The 19,788-nt window shown below is 44.1% G+C and overlaps 1 protein-coding gene across 1 annotated transcript in view; it reads right to left on the reverse strand.

Moving 5' to 3' along the window:
- Positions 1-19,788, reverse strand: part of RIOX1 (ribosomal oxygenase 1) — a 345,989-nt gene that overhangs the window by 104,232 nt on the left and 221,969 nt on the right. The window contains exon 13 of the mRNA XM_073627655.1: positions 6,469-6,568. Within this exon, the coding sequence (XP_073483756.1) occupies positions 6,469-6,568 (100 nt within the window). The remainder of the gene's footprint in view (positions 1-6,468; positions 6,569-19,788) is intronic.

A 19,788-nucleotide genomic window follows, 5' to 3' on the forward strand; every position in this document is an offset into this window, starting at 1 on the left:
TTTCTTCAAAAGTAATTTTTTTTTTCAAAGGTAATTTTTTTTTTCAAAAATAATTTTTTTTTTTCAAAAATATTTTTTTTTTCAAATATATTTTTTTTTCAAAAATAATTTTTTTTTTAAAAGAAATTTTTTTTTCAAAAATATTTTTTTTTTTCAAAAATAATTTTTTTTTTCAAAAATATTTTTTTTTTCAAAAATATATATTTTTTTTTTTCAAAAATTATTTTTTTACTTTTTTCAAAAATTTTTTTTTTTTTCAAAAATATTTTTTTTTTTACATGGGGCGGTCATAATGTTTTGGCTGATCATGGGGTGGTCATAATGTTTTGGCTGATCATGGGGTTGTCAGCTTTTGTCACTTCCCACTCTAGTTTTGAACATTTCGCCATTCATTCCTATGGGACCAATTTCGCCGCAAAAACGTCATTTCGTGGACCATTCGGCAAAACATTCCACAAAGTAATAACACGCCAATCGGGAACAATCCGCTCGTTTCGGTATATTATTTGTCTCTGTAGTGTGAAAACTGTGGGAGGAGTCTACAAGCATTATCAAGTCTAGCAGATGAAGTCACATGCATTTGGGGTGTCTCAGCATCTTGTGTTTACAACCACTGTTTCCTAGCAACGCTCATGCCCTGTTTATGCTTCCCAAATACTGCTTCATCAAAACTGCCCCATCAGAATTACCCCATCAAAACTGCCCCATCATATTCCTCTATTATAAATCAGTACATGGTGTGTCTGTCCCCTCCCCCGGGCTCTGTAATAAGAGCTGAGATGCTCCAGCCACCTCCCCCCTGTGTATAACAGAAGCTTTGGTAACCATGGCAACAAAACAAACACTAACAGTACACTCTGATTAATGGCTAAAATTTCCTGAAATGACCTCTAAACAAATGGCCGTATTTTAAAAACTATACATCCTACAGCGAAGATCTTTATATTGTGAGAATAACAAGACCCAGACCTAGATTTTGATGTATAGTATGTCTCTGAAATATTAAAAATGAAGGCACAGTCGCAGTTTAGAAATTGCCCTTCAAATTTGGAGGGGGCTAGAGTGTAGTTTCAATGAATGTCAATGGACGGCGTGAGTTACAAACAAATGGTCATATTGTGAAAACTATCAGGACTATGGCTTAGCCGTGGACATGTTTAGTGGCAGCAGGGATAGCTGAACGTTTTGATATAAGATTTGTGTAGGTGGGCTTGAAAATGAGGGAGTGACGGCAGTTTAGAAATCATGTTCTGATTTTCCAGCTTTTGTCATCTCCCACTCTAGTTTCCCCATTCATTCCTATGGGACCAATTTCGCCGCAAAAACGACGATATTTCGTGAACCATTCGGCGAAACGTTCCACAAAGTAATAGCACACCATTCGGGAACAATCCGCACGTTTCGGTATATTACTTGTCTATGTAGTGTAAAAACTGTGGGAGGAGTTAGGGTGGTAAATTTGGCTATAATAATAAGAATAATATATATGTGAGATAACAATAAGTGGTCTTGCTATGCAAGAACACTTAATAATATATATGTGAGATAACAGTAAGTGGTCTTGCTATGCAAGAACACTTAATAATAATAATATATATGTGAGATAACAGTAAGTGGCCTTGCTATGCAAGAACACTTAATAATAATATATATGTGAGATAACAGTAAGTGGTCTTGCTATGCAAGAACACTTAATAATAAGAATAATAATAATATATATGTGAGATAACAGTAAGTGGTCTTGCTATGCAAGAACACTTAATAATAAGAATAATAATAATATATATGTGAGATAACAGTAAGTGGTCTTGCTATGCAAGAACACTTAATAATAATAATAATAATAATATATATGTGAGATAACAGTAAGTGGTCTTGCTATGCAAGAACACTTAATTAACTAAGTTGGAGGAGAAGGGGGAGGGAAATCCCATCCCCTTGGGGCCCCTGTGCAATGTATGGTTGAACTGTGAGGAATATCTGGATACATGTTGCAGTCCTTGGTGAGGGGTTATGGCATGATGTCTGAAAATGTATTATATTGATATGATTACTTAAAGCGGAGTTCCACCCTAAAGTGGAACTTCCGCTCATCGGATCCCCCCCCCTCCGGTGCCTCAATTGGCACCTTTCAGGGGGGAGGGGGGTGCAGATACCTGTATAATACAGGTATCTGCACCCACTTCCGGGAATAGCTAGCCGCAGCTAGCCGCAAATGCCCGCCCACCCCCGTTGTGTTCTGGGAAATACACAGTTTCCACAACACAACGGGGACCAGTGTAGACGCGCAGCGCGACTCGCGCATGCGCAGTAGGGAACCAGGCAGTGAAGCCGCAACGCTTCACTTCTTGATTCCCTGGCCAAGGATAGCGGTGGGGGCAGCCGAGAGACAAGCGATCGATCGGCTGCTGACATCGCTGAGCCCTGGGACAGGTAAGTGTCCATTTATTAAAAGTCAGCAGCTGCAGTATTTGTAGCTGCTGGCTTTTAATATTTTTTGTGTAAGTGGACCTCCTCTTTAAGTCCAAATATGTCACTTGACTTAGATGGCAGCAATTCAAGTCTGCTACCTCCTGATAAAGAGGACCATGTCCATGAAACGCGTTGAGCGGAAAGACTTGTTATAAATAACTGCAGTGGTTAAAAATGACTGTTTTATAACTGTATTTTATTACTTCTACTAGATGTTAAATTAAAAAAGAAAAAAAAAAAGAAATTAAATAAAATGTTATAAATCTTACTAAAACGTTGTGCCTCAAAAGTCCCACATGTTACTATAGATATCGTTTCGATACAGAAGTGACCATGAGCTTATAACAGAGGAGGAATGTAGGTCCATACGGCGTACAGACCTGGCCAGCTGGAAGCAGAGTTAAAATAAACCTATGATAAAAATTATAGACCATTTATTTCTTTGTAATTGGGAAACTTACAAAATCTGCAGGGGATCAAATAATTATTTTCCCCACTGTATACTGGACAAGAGAGCATTTAGGGAATTCTGCAAATTTGACTTGTTTTACGTTGCTATTTTGAAGAGGAATATTGTTGTTATGGCAGCAGCTAGTTGCTATAACCTCGGTGTCCTCTTCTTCAGCGGAAAGTCCAGTTTCAAATAAAAATGGTCTCTGCGGCGGATTCACTGATTTCATCGGCGGCGGGAGAGGGCCCCTCCGCTGCTTACCGGAGCCGATGGCAGTGGCTGAGGCGGTTGGGTCCTTTCTCCTGTTAGGTATGGAGACGAGTGAGGGGAAGATGGCCCACACCCATCTCCATATCATTGTCAAAACGTCACTTCCACCCATAGCTCCTAAAAGGGACTTCTTTTATTTTTTTTGTATTGCATTTTAGTGCAAACATGAGATCTGAGGTCTTTTTGACCCCCAGATCTCATATTTAAGAGGTCTTGTCATGCTATTTTCTATTACAAGGGATGTTTACATTCCTTGTTATAGGAATAAAAATGACATTTTTTTTTAAAGAACAGTGTGAAAATAAAAAAGGTAAAATAAATAAGAAAAAAAATTAGTTTTAACCACTTAAAGACCAGCCTCGTTTTGGAATTTAGGTGTTTACATGTTTAAAACAGTTTTTTTTGCTAGAAATTTACTTAGAAAAAAAAACAATATATAATGTTTGGGGGTTCTAACACCCTAGAGAATAAAATGGCGGTCATTGCAATACTTTTTTTCACACCGTATTTGCGCAGCAGTCTTGCAGCTTTTTTGGAAAAAATTCACTTTTTTGAATAAAAAAATAAGACAACAGTAAAGTTAGCCCAATTTTTTTTATATTGTGAAAGATAATGTTATGCTGAGTAAATTGATTCCCAACATGTCACACTTCAAAATTGCGCCCGCTCGTGGAATGGCCACAAACTTTTACTCTCAAAAATCTCCATACGTGACGTTTAAAAAATTCTACAGGTTGCATGTTTTGTGTTACAGAGGAGGTCTAGGGCTAGAATTATTGCTCTCACTCTAATGATCGTGGCGATACCTCACATGTGTGGTTTGACAACCGTTTTCATATGCTGGCGCCTACTCACGTATGCGTTCGCTTCTGCGTGCGAGCTCGTTGGGACGGGGCGTTTAAAAAAAAACATTTTTTACATTTTTCTTATTTATTTCACTTGATTTTATTTATTTTTACACTGTTCTAAAAAAAATGTGTCACTTGTATTCCTATTACAAGAAATGTAAACATCCCTTGTAATAGAAAAAAGCATGACAGGTTCTCTTAAATATGAGATCTGGGGTCAAAAAGTCCTCAGATCTCATATTTGGACTTAAATGCAATAACAAAAAAAAAAAAAAGGAATTTAAAAAAATTACATAGAAAAAAATGTGCCTTTAAGACGTATGGGCGGAAGTGACGTTTTGACGTCGCTTCCACCCTGCAGTGTCATGGAGACGGATGGGGGCCATCTTCCCCTCACTCATCTCCATGCACAGCTAGGGAAAGGACGCGATTGCCTCGGCCGCTGCCGACGGCTCCAGTAAGTGGCGGAGGGCACCGGACCGCGGCTGAAGGGGGGGCCCCTCTTCCGCCACCGATAAAAGTGATCTTGCGGCGAATCCGCCACAGAGACCACTTTTGTCTTGTAACCAACCGCCAGACGAAAACTGGGATACCGGGGTTATGTCAACTAGCTGCTGCCATAACAACGATATCCGCCCCCAAAGTAGGGACGTATATGTACATGCGGCGGTCGGCAAGTGGTTAAATACGCCCCGTCCCGCCAAGCTCGCGCGCAGAAGAGAGCGCATACGTGAGAAGCGCCCGCATATGAAAACGGTGTTCAATCCACATATGTGAGGTATCGCCGCGATCGTTCGAGCGAGAGCAATAATTCTCGCCGTAGATCCCCCTGTAACTCAAAACTGGCAACCTGTAGAATTTTTTAAATGGAGATTTTTAAGGGTAAAAGTTTGTCGCCATTCCCCAAGCGGGCACAATTTTGAAGCGTGACATGTTGGGTATCAATTTACTCGGCGTAACATTATCTTTCACAATATAAAAAAAATTGGGCTAACTTTACTGTTGTCTTATTTTTTAATTCAAAAAGGTGTAGTTTTTCCAAAAAAAGTGTGCCTGTAAAACTGCTGCGCAAATACGGTGTGACAAAGTATTGCAACGACCGCCATTTTATTCTCTAGGGTGTTAGAAAAAAAATGTATAATGTTTGGGGGTTCTAAGTAATATCCTAGGAAAAAAACTGTATTTAACTTGTAAACACCAAATCTCAGAAAGCTGCTCAGTCCTTAAGTGGTTAAACTCTAATTTGTACTCCTTTAAAAAAACCCACAGGTCTGAGACATTTAAGAGCCAGGCAGAGGTAAACTGTAGCAGACACGCAACCTCCCTCCCCCCCACTCCTACAGATGAACGCACCCCTTAGAAGCTGGAGCCTGGTCAGAGTGTGAAAGTGCACTGAATTTAGTCAGGTAGGTTGTTTGTTGCATGCCTAAGATAGCACTAAAACCTAGATAGCACTAGAGAGTGCAGCAAACTGAGTGCGAACCATCCTGTTTAACCAAAGTTCCAATGATCCAGATGGATTGCTCCTATTGTTAAATTAAAAGTTGATTGAAGAATCTGAAGAGAAAATTATAAACTTGAAAGCTAGGAGTGCTTTCTAATTTAAGTGGTTGTAAACCTCAGACATAAAATATGAACAAAGCATACCCCTCTATAGCGTGTACTTGTCTCCAGAGCACTAAGTGACATTTCTGTCTGCTGCATTCCTCTCCACCCCCTTTTTCTGACAGCTCAGACAAGCTCTATTAATTCTGGACTTTGAACAACTGTAGAGGAGAGAACACTTCAGATAAACAGGTACAACTTATGTAGGAGGATTTGTTTCATTTCAGTGTCTTACCTGAGGCCAGCACTTCACTGGGTATATGTAAGGGTTTACAACCACTTTAAGAGAGAAGAGGCCCTTCACCTTAGACCACTAGCAAAAAACTGAGGATTCACGGATCAGGGTAGGGTCCAGTCACCTGAAGGTACCAGTCTACCATACATAGTCTATGAATACTTAGCCTGTGCCCTGCACTGTACAATAATGTTATATTTATTTTGTCTTAAAAGCCAAGTTCCATTTTCAGGAGGTGAGGTAAGCAATGACAGCCTATTTCCCTCAGTATAGGTGTTCCTTAATCTCAGCTATTGGCAAGCAAGGAGGGTTGCTGCTTTTATAAAATACAGATCTGGTTCTACTGGCTTATCTAAAAATGTGTATATTTAACAAAAAGAAAATATGGTACGTCAATTCAAAAGTGCTTCAAGGTAAATGTTGCAACAATAATGAACAAAACAAAAATAAAATACTGAATTGAATACTGAAATAGTGATTTGCTAAGTGAAATGACCTGCTTGTTGCAGTAGCACATAATGTGTGATGGAATTAATATTATCAGTCTACGATTAAAGACATCATACAAGCACACCGTACTGTGTTACCTCAGCATCTATTTCAATGATCTTTGCCTCCTCCTTATGGTATATTCTGGAATTGTCAGTTGAATAATATAACAGGCAAGAGTCTCCTTCACTACACAACCTGAAGAACAAAGATCATTATTTTTTTATAAAGCGTCAACATATCCTGCAGCATACAAAGGCTTAACAAATACAAAAAACAAGAAATTCAGCCATACAAGGGACCATTTTGCCAGCACAAAAAAAAAAAGATCTAAAAATTCCATAACAAGGCCTAAATAAATGATACAAAGTACTATGTCAGAGTTAACAAAAGTGATTGCTGAACATTGCCTAATATTTAAACTGAGTGACACTGCTAGTTGTAGATAGAGCAATAATGGTATTTGGATTTTAGTTTAATTTTAGAGTTAATCTATTATGAGACCTTTGCTTTCATGTTTGCAACTCCCCTTTTTTGATGAGCAGATGGGGCAATCAGACATCACCTGTATTAATTCTGTGTACGAAAATGCATACTTTAATTCGCCTGCGTAATACCGCTAACACCCAGAGGAAGGATGAGTGTCTTGCCAGTTAAAGCTCAGCTCTGCGCAACTAAAAAAATATATACCTTGCAATGGGGCTGTGCCCACACAGCAAGGGTTAAATCTCTCAGTTTATGCTTTTCCCACTCTGGCGGTGGACTGTCCCTCCTCGTCATCATATCCAATGTAGGGCTCATAGGGTGGCGAGTGTGCCTGGGCACACCCTAATCAACCTCTGCATGTTAGTGTAGCCGCATATCGGCTGTCTCCCGAGATCTGCCCGCTGGGCTGCTGTGAAATGTTGCATCCAAGAGTGTGTGTAGCCCACACTGCCTGTGAAACAGTTTCACATTGAGCAGATAGTGAGGCTTGCAAAAGCTGCTCATTGTGTGTGAAACTGTCCGGCATTGGAACTGCTTGCAGGGAGAGAGACCAGCTGTCAAAACTCAGCGGTGATGTTGGGACCAAACAGTTATCAAAAACCAGCCAATGGGATGGGGTCTGGGCGGGCCGCTATGTGTATGTGGCTCCGCCCCTTTCTTAAGCAGCTCAATCATTGGCTGGTGTTTGATAGCTGTTCGGTCCCGCCCGTCCCCGACATCGCTGCTGAGTTTTGACAGCTGGTCTCCCTGCAGTTACACACACTGAGTGGCTCTTACAAGCCTCAGTATCTGCTGCATGTGAAACTTCCCCTTTCCTCTGTCAGTGCCTATCAGTGCCCATCAATGCTTCCTATCAGTGCCAACCAATGCCACCTATCAGTGCCCATCAGTGCTGCTTATGAGTGGCAGTGCTGCCAATCAGTGCCCCGTCAGTGCCAATCAGTGCTGCCCATCAGTGTCGCCTATTAGTGCATATCACTGCCCAGTGCTGCCCATCAGTGCCACCTATCAGTGCCATTTCAGTGCTGCCTATTAGTGCCCATCAATGAGGTCAATCAGTGCCGCCTATCAGTGCCAACCAATGCCACCTATCAGTGTAAATCAGTGTCAATCAGTGCTGCCTATCAGTGCCACCTATCAGCGCCATTTCAGTGCCCATCAGTGCTGTCAATCAGTGCCCCTCAGTGTTGCCTATCACTGCCGCCTATCAGTGCTGCCAATTATATGCCACCTATCAGTACCAATCAGGGCCCCTCTACAGATAATTGCAAAACAAATTAACTTAAATGCAAGCGCTTTTGGAAGAATGGTCAAACATTCCCATAGGCACACTCCTAAACCTTGTGGACAGCCTTCCAAGAAGAGTTAAAGCAGTTACAGCTGCAAAGGGTGGGCTAACTCAATATTGAACCCTATGGACTAAGACTGGAATGCCATTAAAGTTCATGTGCGTGTAGGCAGGCGTCCCAATACTTTTGGCAATATAGTGTGTGTGTATATATAAATATATATATACATACACATATATACGCATGTGTGTTTTAGCTTTGGGGTGCACACCCTAATGCAATAGGCTCCACAGGCCTATGGTAGGGCTTTAGGCCCAGCTTTGGTCTTAATGACGTCAGGACCCTAGACTAGCCTTTTTCAACCGGGGTGCCGCGGCACCCAGGTGTGCCATCTAAAGTTGCCAGGGGGTTACCTGGCATCCTGGTAGAAAAAGGCTGTCACATGAGATTGAACTCCCAATCCCCAGCCAAACTGTAAATCGGCACTTCGGGAGTTTAGTCAAGCAGGGAATGCAAAGTGAAAGCAAGGGAGAAGTGTCTTGCCAAGTGGGTGCTCTGCTCTCTGTCTGAGTGCAGGTCACACCATTATCAGCTCCACTAGGTCCTACTGCTCACCTCATCTGGTATCAACCTGCGGAGAAATCTCCACACCTGCATCACTCATCTGTGGCACAGCTGGCAACCCCTGCTTTGTTGGGCGCTTCTTTGAGTGCACACGCTCTCGGCACACCTCTAGTGACAGCAATTCACGCAAATATGCGGCCCTTTAGAGTCAACGAAAAGTGGCTGAGAGGCTGCATATCTGCGCGAGGCAGGTGCCAAGATTTTGTTGGTTCCTATGCAACTTGCCTTCGCAGCAAAGGGAGTAACACTTAAGCCTAAGGCCTGTTAAGGCCTTTGCCAGTCCTGGAGCTCCCCTGGAAAATGCTGTTCATGGACTTCATCATAGTGGATCTACCCCCTTCTGAGGGATTCACTTTAATTTTTGTAATAGTAGACTGATTGTCTAAAATGTCACATTTTGTATCTATGAGCGTACCCCCTCTGCCGCAGAGACAGCCCATGCCTTCATAAAGGAAATAGTAATGCCCTGTACACACGACCCGTTTTGCCGTTGGAATAAACTTTAACGTTTTTTCCGACGGAGTTCCGACGGAATTCCGTTCAAGCTGTCTTGCATACACACGGTCACACTAAATTCCGACCGTCCAAAACACGGTGACATACAACACGTACGACAAGACTAGAAAACAGAAGTTCAATAGCCAGTAGCCAATAGCTTCCTTCTCGTACTTGCTTCAGAGCATGCGTCGTTTTTGGTGCGTCAGACCAGCATACAGACGATCGTTTTTTCCGATAGTAATTTGTTCTGTCGGAAAAATATAGAACATGTTCTCTATCTAAGTCCGTCTGAATTTTTGACAGAAAAAGTCAGATGGGGCATACACGGTCGGAATATACGATGAAAAGCTCCTATCAGACTCTTGCTGTCGGAAATTCCGCTCGTGTGTATGCGGCATTAGGCTCTATGGCCTGCCCAGAAATATTGTCTCTGAGGAGTACAATTTATCTCCAGATTCTGGAGAACTCTTTGCAGAGCCTAATGCCGTGTGCACACGAGCAGACTTTCCAGCGGACTAGGTCCGACGGTCTTTCTGACTAGGTCCGATGGTCTTTCCGAACCAACGGACTTGGCCACACACGATAAGTCCGTTCGGTTTGAACGTGATGACGTAAACGGGACTAAAAAAGGAAGTTCAATAGCTAGTAGCCAATAGCCCCTTGCGTCGTATTTGGTCCGTTGGACCAGCACACAGACGGACAGTTTTCCCAATTTTAGTATGTCGGACTTTGAGTCCGTCGGACAGATTTGAAACATGTTCTATTTCTAGGTCCGTCTGATTTTTATCCCGAAAAGCTATAGGACTAGCCCACACACTATCGGATTGTCCGCCGGACTAATCCCGTCGGACCTAGTCCGCTGTAAAGTTCACTCGTGTGTACGCGGCATTGGACATTGACATCTGCTTATCCTCAGCCTACAACCCCCAAATCAACGGCCAGACGGAAAGAACCAACCAAACCTCAATACAAATCTCAAATACATATATCAATTCTGAATAAATAATTGATCAATGTGTAATGTGACAGCTTTCAATTAAATTATTAATTAAAATTAAATAAAAAATAAAAATAATTATGCTGTGCTAAATAATATGCAATACACACCAATTAAATATGGATACCGAAATACATACACAGTTAGCATAAACACAAACTGGCAGTGGCGTAGCGTGGGTTGTCAGCGCCCGGGGCAAGGCAAGTAATTTGCGCCCCCTAACCTGCGGACAATTCGCACTCCCTGAGTCCCTTCCCTTCCTACAATAATACTGGACCTACCAGACCACTAATCTGATTCCTAGACTGACCACCACACTATACAATACACTGACCTATCTCATTCCTATACTGACCCTTACACTGACTTACCCGATTCCTACATCGACCACTACACTACACACTGACCTACCTGATTCCTATACTGACCACTACACACCACACCAACCTACCCGATTCCTACATCGACCACTACACTATACAATCTACTATACACTGACCACTACACACCACACCAACCTACCTGATTCCTATACTGACCACTACACTATACTACTACACTACCCACTACACAATACACTATCCACTGACCACTACACACCACACTGACCACTAAACTAAACACCACACACTGACCTACCTGATTCCTATACTGACCACTACACTATACTACTACACAATACACTACACTATCTACTGACCACTACACTACACACCACTAAACACCACACACTGACCACTACACACCACTGACCACCACTAAACTACACACTGACCACTACACACCACTAACCACTACACACTACACCACACACTGACCACTACACACCACTAACCACTACACACTACACCACACACTGACCACTACACACTGACCACTACACACTGACCACCACTAACCACTACACTACACATTGACCACTACACTACACACTGACTACTACACACCACTACACATTGACCACACTACACTACACACTGACCACACCACACTGACCACTACACAATACACTACCCACAGACCACTACTACTCAATACACTACATACTGACTGCTACACAACACTCTACCCACAGACCAATACACTACACACAATACACTACCCACAACACTATACATTACACTATACACTAACTTTCTTGCTGCTCCCTCTCCCCAGACCATATCTACTCCCCCCGGGGCCGAGTGAGTCTCTTACCTTTTTTTCTTCCATCTGCTCTGCCTCTGCGCCGCTGACTATCACACTGCCTGCCCCGGCGGGGACATGATGATCAGTGACCCGGGCCGGAGAGGAGGAGAGGAGGAGAAGACAGCAGCCACAGACTGCCTGCCGGGACGGCTGACGGGGACATGATTGGTGACCCGGGCCGGAGAGGAGGAGCAGGAGAAGACAGCGGCCACAACGAAGGCCAGCCCCGCTCCCCCGCGATTGACAGGCCAGCCCCACCTGCCGCACATGACCCCTTTCGCCCAATCAAAGGGCGCCAGGGGCCGGCCTGAGAATTAACATGGCGGCCGGAGCGCGGGGTCACAGAACACAGAATTTAGATGTATGGAGAGAGGGTGACACATACTGGAGCAGGATTTCGCCCCCCCAAATGTTGCGCCCGGGGCCTACGCCCCCCTCGCACCCTCCACGCTACGCCACTGCAAACTGGTGATCAATATGTGATGTGAAAGGTAAAAATTCAAGGGAGTGAAAAATACAGATGCACAATAAAATATAATAAAATATAAAGTGCTCATGTGTCAAACCATAAAGTTCATAAAAAAGACCATAAAAAAGCTAGTGAATAGATCAATAATCAAAGTGCTCATGTGCAGAAATGTATCACTTAATGGCTGCGCTGAATAGTCCATACAATCCAAAACCACTTGGTAGGTGATCACAAGGTGTCTTCCCTTCAGTGATCCCCTAAGTAGTAAATGCTCACCTTGGAGCGTGCGACATTGCACTTAAGCTCAGTCTAAACACGGGTTCAGAAGGGAAAAACTGCATCCTGGACTGGCATATACCTTAAATACACAGCCGCAAGATCTGAATCGTGGCCCTCTCTCCGCAGCTCCCTCCACTTTCCGCTCTCCCCAGGCTACGACAACCCGGATATAGAAAACCATTAATTTGAAAAGAGGACCCTGGACCACTGAGCAACAGTCCTGTCCTTTTTCACCTTAGCCCAGGTAATACGATTCAGACGTTGTCTCTTGTTCAGGAGTGGCTTGACACAAGGAATGCGACAGTTGTAGCCCATGTCCTGGATACGTCTGTGTGTGATGGCTCTTGAAGCACTGACACCAGCCGTAGTCCACTCTTTGTGAATCTCCCCCAAATTCTTGAATGGCCTTTGCTTTACAATCCTCTGAAGGCTGTGGTTATCCCTGTTGCTTGTACGCCTTTCTCTACCACACTTTTTCCTTCCACTAAACTCTCCACTCTTGGATACAGCACTCTGAACAGCCAGCTTCTTTAGCAATGACCTTTTGTGACTTACCCTCCTTGTGGAGAGTGTCAATGATTGTTTTCTGGACAACTGTCAAGTCAGCAATCTTCCCCATGATTGTGTAACCAGACTAAGAGACCATTTAAAGGCTCAGGAAATCTTTACAGGTGTTTTGAGTTACCGTATATACTCGAGTATAAGTCGAGTTTTTTAGCACATTTTTTTGTGCTGAAAGTACCCCCCCTCGACTTATACTCGAGTCAAGCACTTTTCTGCAGCAAAAAAATTCATTTTCCGAACCGACTTTGGGGAACTGTATCTCGGGGCCACTTGGTGCTAGGAATCCCAAATTTGGTGTGCAAACCCAGTGGAACTGGTACCACAACATATCCAAAGCTGGGGTATCCCTGAGATACGGGGCCCCTAAAGCCAGTTTGGAAAATGTCATTCTCTGCTGCAGAAAAGTGCTTGACATTTTCTTGGTGCCCTGTATCTCGGGGCAACTTGGTGCTAGAAACCCCAGCTATTATTAGGATATTTTATGGTGGTAGTTCCACTGGGTTTGCACACCAAATTTGGGGTTCCTAGCACTAAGTGGCCTCGAGATATGGGGCCCCAAAGTCGGCCAACTGTGTCCATCTGCAGCAATGTCATTTCGGGACCCTTTGGGTTCAGAGACCCCAAATTTTGGCTGCAGCTAGGGGGCATCTAGGAACCCTTAGCTACTGAGTTTGAAGTTCGGCTGACCTATGGCTGCAAATGGGCACAGTGAGGCATGCAAATGGGCATTGTTGACCCTCTTTTCCACTTACAGTAGCTGTGCATTTCTCACCCTCGTCTTATACTCGGGTCAATAAGTTTTTCCCATTTTTTTGTGGTAAATTAGGGCCTCGACTTATACTCGGATCGACTTATACTCGAGTATATACGGTAACTGATTAGAGTGTGACACCATGGGGTTAATTTACTAAAGGCAAAAAGACTGTGCACCTTGCAAAGTGCAGTTGCTCCAGAGCTTAGTAAACAAGGTAAAGTTTCGCTTTGAAAAGCATGCCCAATCACCTGCAAGGAAAATAAATAAAAAAACAGCATTTTTTCTTGCACATGATTGGATGCTGGAGGTCAGCAGAGCTTCTGCTCATTTACTAAGCTCTGGAGGAACTGCTCTTGCAGAGTGCAACTGCACTTTGCAAAGTGCACAATCTATTTGCCTTTAGTAAATCCACCCCCATGAATCTACAATATTGAACTTGTTTACAATCTTCTAATTTTCTGAGATACTGAATTTTGGGTTTTCACTAGCTCTAAGCCATAATCATCAAAATTAAAAGAAAGAAAAGCATCACTCTATGTAATTAACCACTTCCGCACCAGCCGCTGCAGTTTTACTGAGGCAGGTTGGCTCCCCTGCATGAAAGCACATAACTATACGTTGGCTCACGGGGTCCGGATAGCAGGCGCGCGCCCACTACACAGCGATCTTGAGCTGGACAAACAGAACAGGGATAAGTTTGTGTAAAAACACACATCCCTGTTCTGTTCTGACAGGAGTGACAGATCCTTTTTTTCCTATTAGCTAGGAACCACTATCTGTCACTTCCTGTAGTTAGTCCCTCCCCCTTCAGTTAGAGTCACCTCCCAGAAAACAGAGTTAACCCCTTCACCACCCCCTAGTGTTAACCCCTTCACTGCCAGCGACATTTTTACAGTAATCAATGCATTTTTTTTTTTTTTTTTCAAATAAAGTTTTTTATTAAACATATATTCAGGTAAGTAGAAAAGACAGTGACACTGTATTGTACAAAATTCACTAAGCCAGCGACAAAGCTGACAAGCAACCAGCATCAATAAACAATTATTCAAGTATATAAAGCTTATATCAGGTTCCATATAGAGTTCAATAATCAACAAATAGGTATCAACATGGACCTTAGCATTGTCTAGTGAGAAAAAATGGAAAAGAGTACAGTAGAGAAAAGAAAGAAAGAGAGGGGAGGGAAGGGAGAGGGAAGGAGGGGGAGGCTCAATCATTAGCTCAAGGCGGGTCTTCTCGTCTATGCCATTCTTCTCAGACCTTATAATGTGCCTCCAATCTGTCTTGTAATCTAGCAGTCATTTTTTCCATTAGTTCTATATCTTTTATTCTGGTGTATAGGTCTGTTTGAGTAGGCGAGTCCTGTTGTTTCCAATAGAGGGCTATAAAGCACCTCGCGGCTGTCAGAACATGTCTAAGCAGTTTCTTGGAATGCTTAGGTATCTGCAAACCAGATACTCCAAGAAGGAATGATTTCGGGGTTCTAGGGACCTGCACACCTAACAAGCGGGTTAGTAAAAGTTGTGTCTCCGTCCAAAAAGGCACTATCTTGGGACAAGTCCAGTAAATGTGGTACAAGGTTCCCTTATCTCCCTGACACCACCAGCATCTATCCGAGCTGGAAGGGTAGATGGCTCGGAGAACATCTGGCGTCAGATACCAAAAAAAAAAAAATTTTATAGGCGTTCTCCTTATAAAGTGTACAAAAAGAAATCTTACCGCCTGTGACCAAATCGTCTGCCACGTCGTTTCTGGTATTTCCTCTCCCAATGCTCTCTCCCATCAAAGCATGTATGCATGCTTACCCTGCGTGGCGAAGCAGTATGAATTTAGCACCCTGCATATATCTGAGATTAAACCTCGACGTGCCGAACCCTCCAACATCAAACTCTCAAATGTAGATGGAGCTGAGAATTGTAGGTTCGGGGCTATCGATTGGGCGTAGTGTCTGATCTGCAGGTACCCATAAAATACCTGATGGGGTAAATCAAATTTCTTTTGGAATTCTGTAAATGAGAGCACTTTACGTGTACAAGGGTGTACTAGATGCCCAAAGTGGAATAAATTCCGTGTCGCCCATGGTGAAGACATCTGATGTGTGAGGCCTGCAGGCATTCTGGGGTTGTAAAGGAAGGACGTGAGAAGCGATCTCTCCGAACTCAGCTTATGCGTTCTGGATAATTTACGCCAGAGAGACCTAAGATGAAGCATGGGGCCTAGAAGCCGGGCCGAGTCCACCTCCACATTTGCATTCCAGAGCATACTAATTGGGTGTATGGGAGCCAACCAAATTTTTTCAATTTCTGTCCATCTGTTGTAAGACCGTTGGGGAAACCTGGAGGCCAGGGCATGCAATTGGGTAGCTTGGTAATATCTGTTTAAGTCAGGGAATGCCAGTTCCCCTTCTGAGCGCGCCGCCGTTAAGACTGATTGAGATACTCTCTGCCTCCCATAGTTCCAGACAAACTCCACCAAGTCCGCCTGAAGTTTCCTCAGATCTGCCTGAGGGATCGGGATAGGAAGTGTCTGGAAGAGGTATAGAAGTTTGGGAAGGATGGTCATCTTTACAGAGGCCACCCTCCCCTAAAGGGAGATATGGTGGGCCTTCCATTTTTGTAGCAAATCCCTTATGGACCTAAAGAGGGGAGGGAAGTTGGCTCTATATAGGGTGGTGTAGGAAGGGGTGATCTGCACTCCCAGATATTTCAGGGCTGTTGTTTTCCAGTGGTAGGGGAAGCATTGCTGTAGGTGCTGGGTCTCTGCTGGGGGGATATTAATAGGTAAGGCCTCTGATTTAGCTGCGTTTATTTTATAGCCAGAAAGGGAGCGATATAAATCGAGCTCAGCATGTAAATTGGGAAGTGATATCCTAGGCTGGGTCAGGGTAAGTATAATGTCATCAGCAAACAATGCTAGTTTAAATTCCCTGCCCCGCACCGGGACCCCGTGTATGTTTGGTTTTTTTCGAACGGACGCCGCCAGAGGCTCAACACATAACGCAAATAATAATGGCGAAAGTGGACACCCCTGGCGGGTTCCGTTCGCAATCGAAAAGGCTGATGATAAGGCAAAGGGAGTCTTAACCTGAGAGGTGGGATTTGTGTATAAGTGCCGGATGGCCTGTAAAAAGGGACCCTGAAACCCCATACATTTCAACGTGGCAAACAGGGACGGCCATCCAAGGCGGTCAAAGGCCTTTTCGGCATCTAGCCCTAGGACTAATGTTTCCAGGTTGTCCCTGTTTGCCACATCTATGAGGTCAATAATCCGTCTTGTATTATCCCCTGCTTGATGAAGGGGGACAAAGCCCACCTGATCCTTATGTATTAAGGAGGGAAGTATTAGGTTCAATCGCATCGAGAGGAGCTTAGTAAAATTTTTTAGATCAGAGTTTAGAAGTGCGATTGGCCTATAACTTGCACACAGTGAAGGATCTTTGTCAGGTTTGGGGATTAACGTGAGGAATGACCTCTGCATGTCTGAGGGAATAGGAGTCTGCTGGAGAAAGGCATTAAACAACCTACACAGATGGGGCAGGAGGGTCGGGAGAAATGTCTTATAGTATTCGTAGGGGAGGCCATCCGGACCGGGGGATTTATGTGATGGTAAGTTTTTAATGGTGGCTGTCAGTTCTTCCACCGATATCGGGTCATTGAGGGAAAGTAAGTCCGATGCCTGAAGTTTGGGAATTCCACTGTCCTCTGGATATTGTCGCATACGTTCAGCTAGATCAGGGGGGAGTGGGTCTTGTGGAATTTCCCGAGCTATTTCTTGGGGGTGGGAAAGGAGTGTATCTCTTCTATCTTTTATTTGGTGAGGAGTGGCCGTGTGGGATCGCTCTGACAGTTTGCACGCTAATAGTGAATGGGCTTTATTGCCTTTGTCGTAATAAGTTTGTCTCAGTCTAAGGAGTGCTTTCTCTACATGGCCTAATGCTAGATCTCGGAGAGTGGTCCGTAAACAAACAATTTTTTTAAGAAGAGGTATGGATGGTGAAGTTTGTAGTTGGAGTTCTAGGGCTCTGAGGTTTCTCTCAGCCTGAAGTTTGGACGCTTTCACATCCTTCTTCATAGCCGAGGAAATCGCTATACACCGCTCTCTGAGGACCGCCTTGTGGGCCTCCCAAAGAGTGGAAAGGGAGATATCTGAGGTGTCATTTTCAAGAAAATAATTCTGCAATGTTGTTTCAAGTTCCAATTTAGATGGGATATGTTGGAGAAGGAAATTATTTAATTGCCAGTGACATGGCTTACGAATAGGAGTACCCATCTCCAAGGACATGGTTACAGGGGCGTGATCGGACCAAGAGATAGGCAGGATCTGAGTGTCCTTAGTGGCATGAAGGGTGGTGTTGTTAACAAAAAAGTAGTCTATACGAGAGTGCATGCGGTGAGGTGCAGAATAAAATGTGTATTGTCTATCTCCCGGGTGTAGAGCCCGCCATATATCGAATAGGGCATGACGCCTAGTGAGTTGGCGAAATAGTTGTGAGTCCCGTGCAACTCGGGTTTGTGGATCAATAGGGTTCATTACATGGCGATCTAGGCCTACCGAGTGAGATAAATTAAAGTCTCCTACAATGATCAAATATTCATTGGGGGATTTAAATAATACTTTGGTTAGAAAGTGTATTTGTCGAGTATTAGGAGCATACAAGGTACAGATAGTGACCGCCTGAGTTTGCCATTGGCCTCGCAGGATAATGTAGTGCCCTCGTGGGTCCACAAAAGACTCAGAGCATTTGAATGGGGAACCCCTTTTAAATAAGATAGCCACTCCAGCCCGTTTGCGGGGCTAAACCCCTGGTATACCTGAGGGTAGTATCTGGATGCAAAGGTGAAGGCGTCTCCTTTATTAAAATGCATTTCCTGCAGCAGGACAACGTCCGCCCCAGATTGCCTGAGCTCTCTCAATGCAAGATGCCTTTTTTTATTTGAGTTCAGGCCGTGGACATTAAGTGACATAATCTTAACCATAATCGTGGGTGTGTGTGAGCTCAGCGTTTATCCAGCCGCGAGAATGCCCCAACATCCAGGAAAAAAGGGGACCCATGTATAGGATACGTCCAGTTGGTCCTCCAGAACCAATGATGAGCCAGGGACAGGGAGGGGGTGGGGAGGAGAGAGATAGAGGGAAGAGAGGAAAAAGAGAAGAGATTAGTTATAAACATAACAAGTAGAAGTAAACATTGCAATGAAAGCCTAAGCAGCGCAAACTGCCCAGGATCTATTAAGTTCCGGTAAGTCCCTCCGAGCAGGGCCCACAAAGAGGACCCGGGCCAGGGGGACATAGAGAACCATGTAAACAAATATGTGTTCAAAAACCTTTAATTAGGTAGAAAATAAAAGGGGAACTTTAGTAAGGTAAACCTATAGGGGGACTAGTGACCATAGAAACTACCACTGTCAAGTCTCCAGTAAAGGGTGCCTGATGGACAACACAGAGTAACAGGCTTTAGGCCTAAGGGGGGATGCAAATATATATCTGATGGGTGGATCAGGAGAAACTAATATGTCAGTCAGCCATTTCTAGGCTTAGTAGACCCTCGAGGAGAGTCCCTGTCTCTGGGGCTTTTCGTTGGAGGAATTTTCTGCCAAACCACTGGGGGTGGCGTTGGTGTTTCCACTAAGTCCCAGTCTTGAAGACGAGGAACAGGGATCTCCAGGATGCTGCAGAAGTTGTCCAGGTCCTCAGGGAAGCGCAACACTGCAGATTTTCCTTGTCGGCGAGCTGTTAGGCTGAAAGGAAAACCCCATCGGTAAGTTAAGTTGTTTTCTTGTAGTGAAGCGAGTAGAGGTTGGAGGAGTCTACGTTTTTGCAGAGTGATCCAAGAGAGATCAGGGTATAGCTGAATTTGCGTGTTTCCATGAACAACCTTCTTGGTGATGCGAGCTTTTCGCATAATGTCTTCCTTAAGGGGAAGGAGTGGACTCTGCATATAACATCGCGTGGTTTGGAGGCAGGCCCTTTAGGACGCAGGGCAAGGTGGGCTCGGTCCATCTCTATGGGTTTATTCGGGGGGTCCCCCAAAAGGTTGTTGAATAAAGAGTTTCGTGGAGGTCCTCCGGGCCCTCTGGTTCCGGTAGACCCCTGATCCGAATGTCGTTTCTGCGCCCCCTATTATCCAAATCTTCAATATGGCGCTGCATGTTCCGGAGCATTAGGTGATGGTCAGCTCCCTGCAATTGTGTACGGTGCACAGCCAGTTTGGTCTCCTGAATTCCCTCTTCCGCCATCTCCACTCTCTCAGATAAATGTTTAAGGTTGGCA

The sequence above is a fragment of the Aquarana catesbeiana genome, linkage group LG04 (genome assembly GCF_042186555.1).
Source record: "Aquarana catesbeiana isolate 2022-GZ linkage group LG04, ASM4218655v1, whole genome shotgun sequence".
In the NCBI taxonomy this organism is placed as follows: Eukaryota; Metazoa; Chordata; class Amphibia; order Anura; family Ranidae; genus Aquarana; species Aquarana catesbeiana.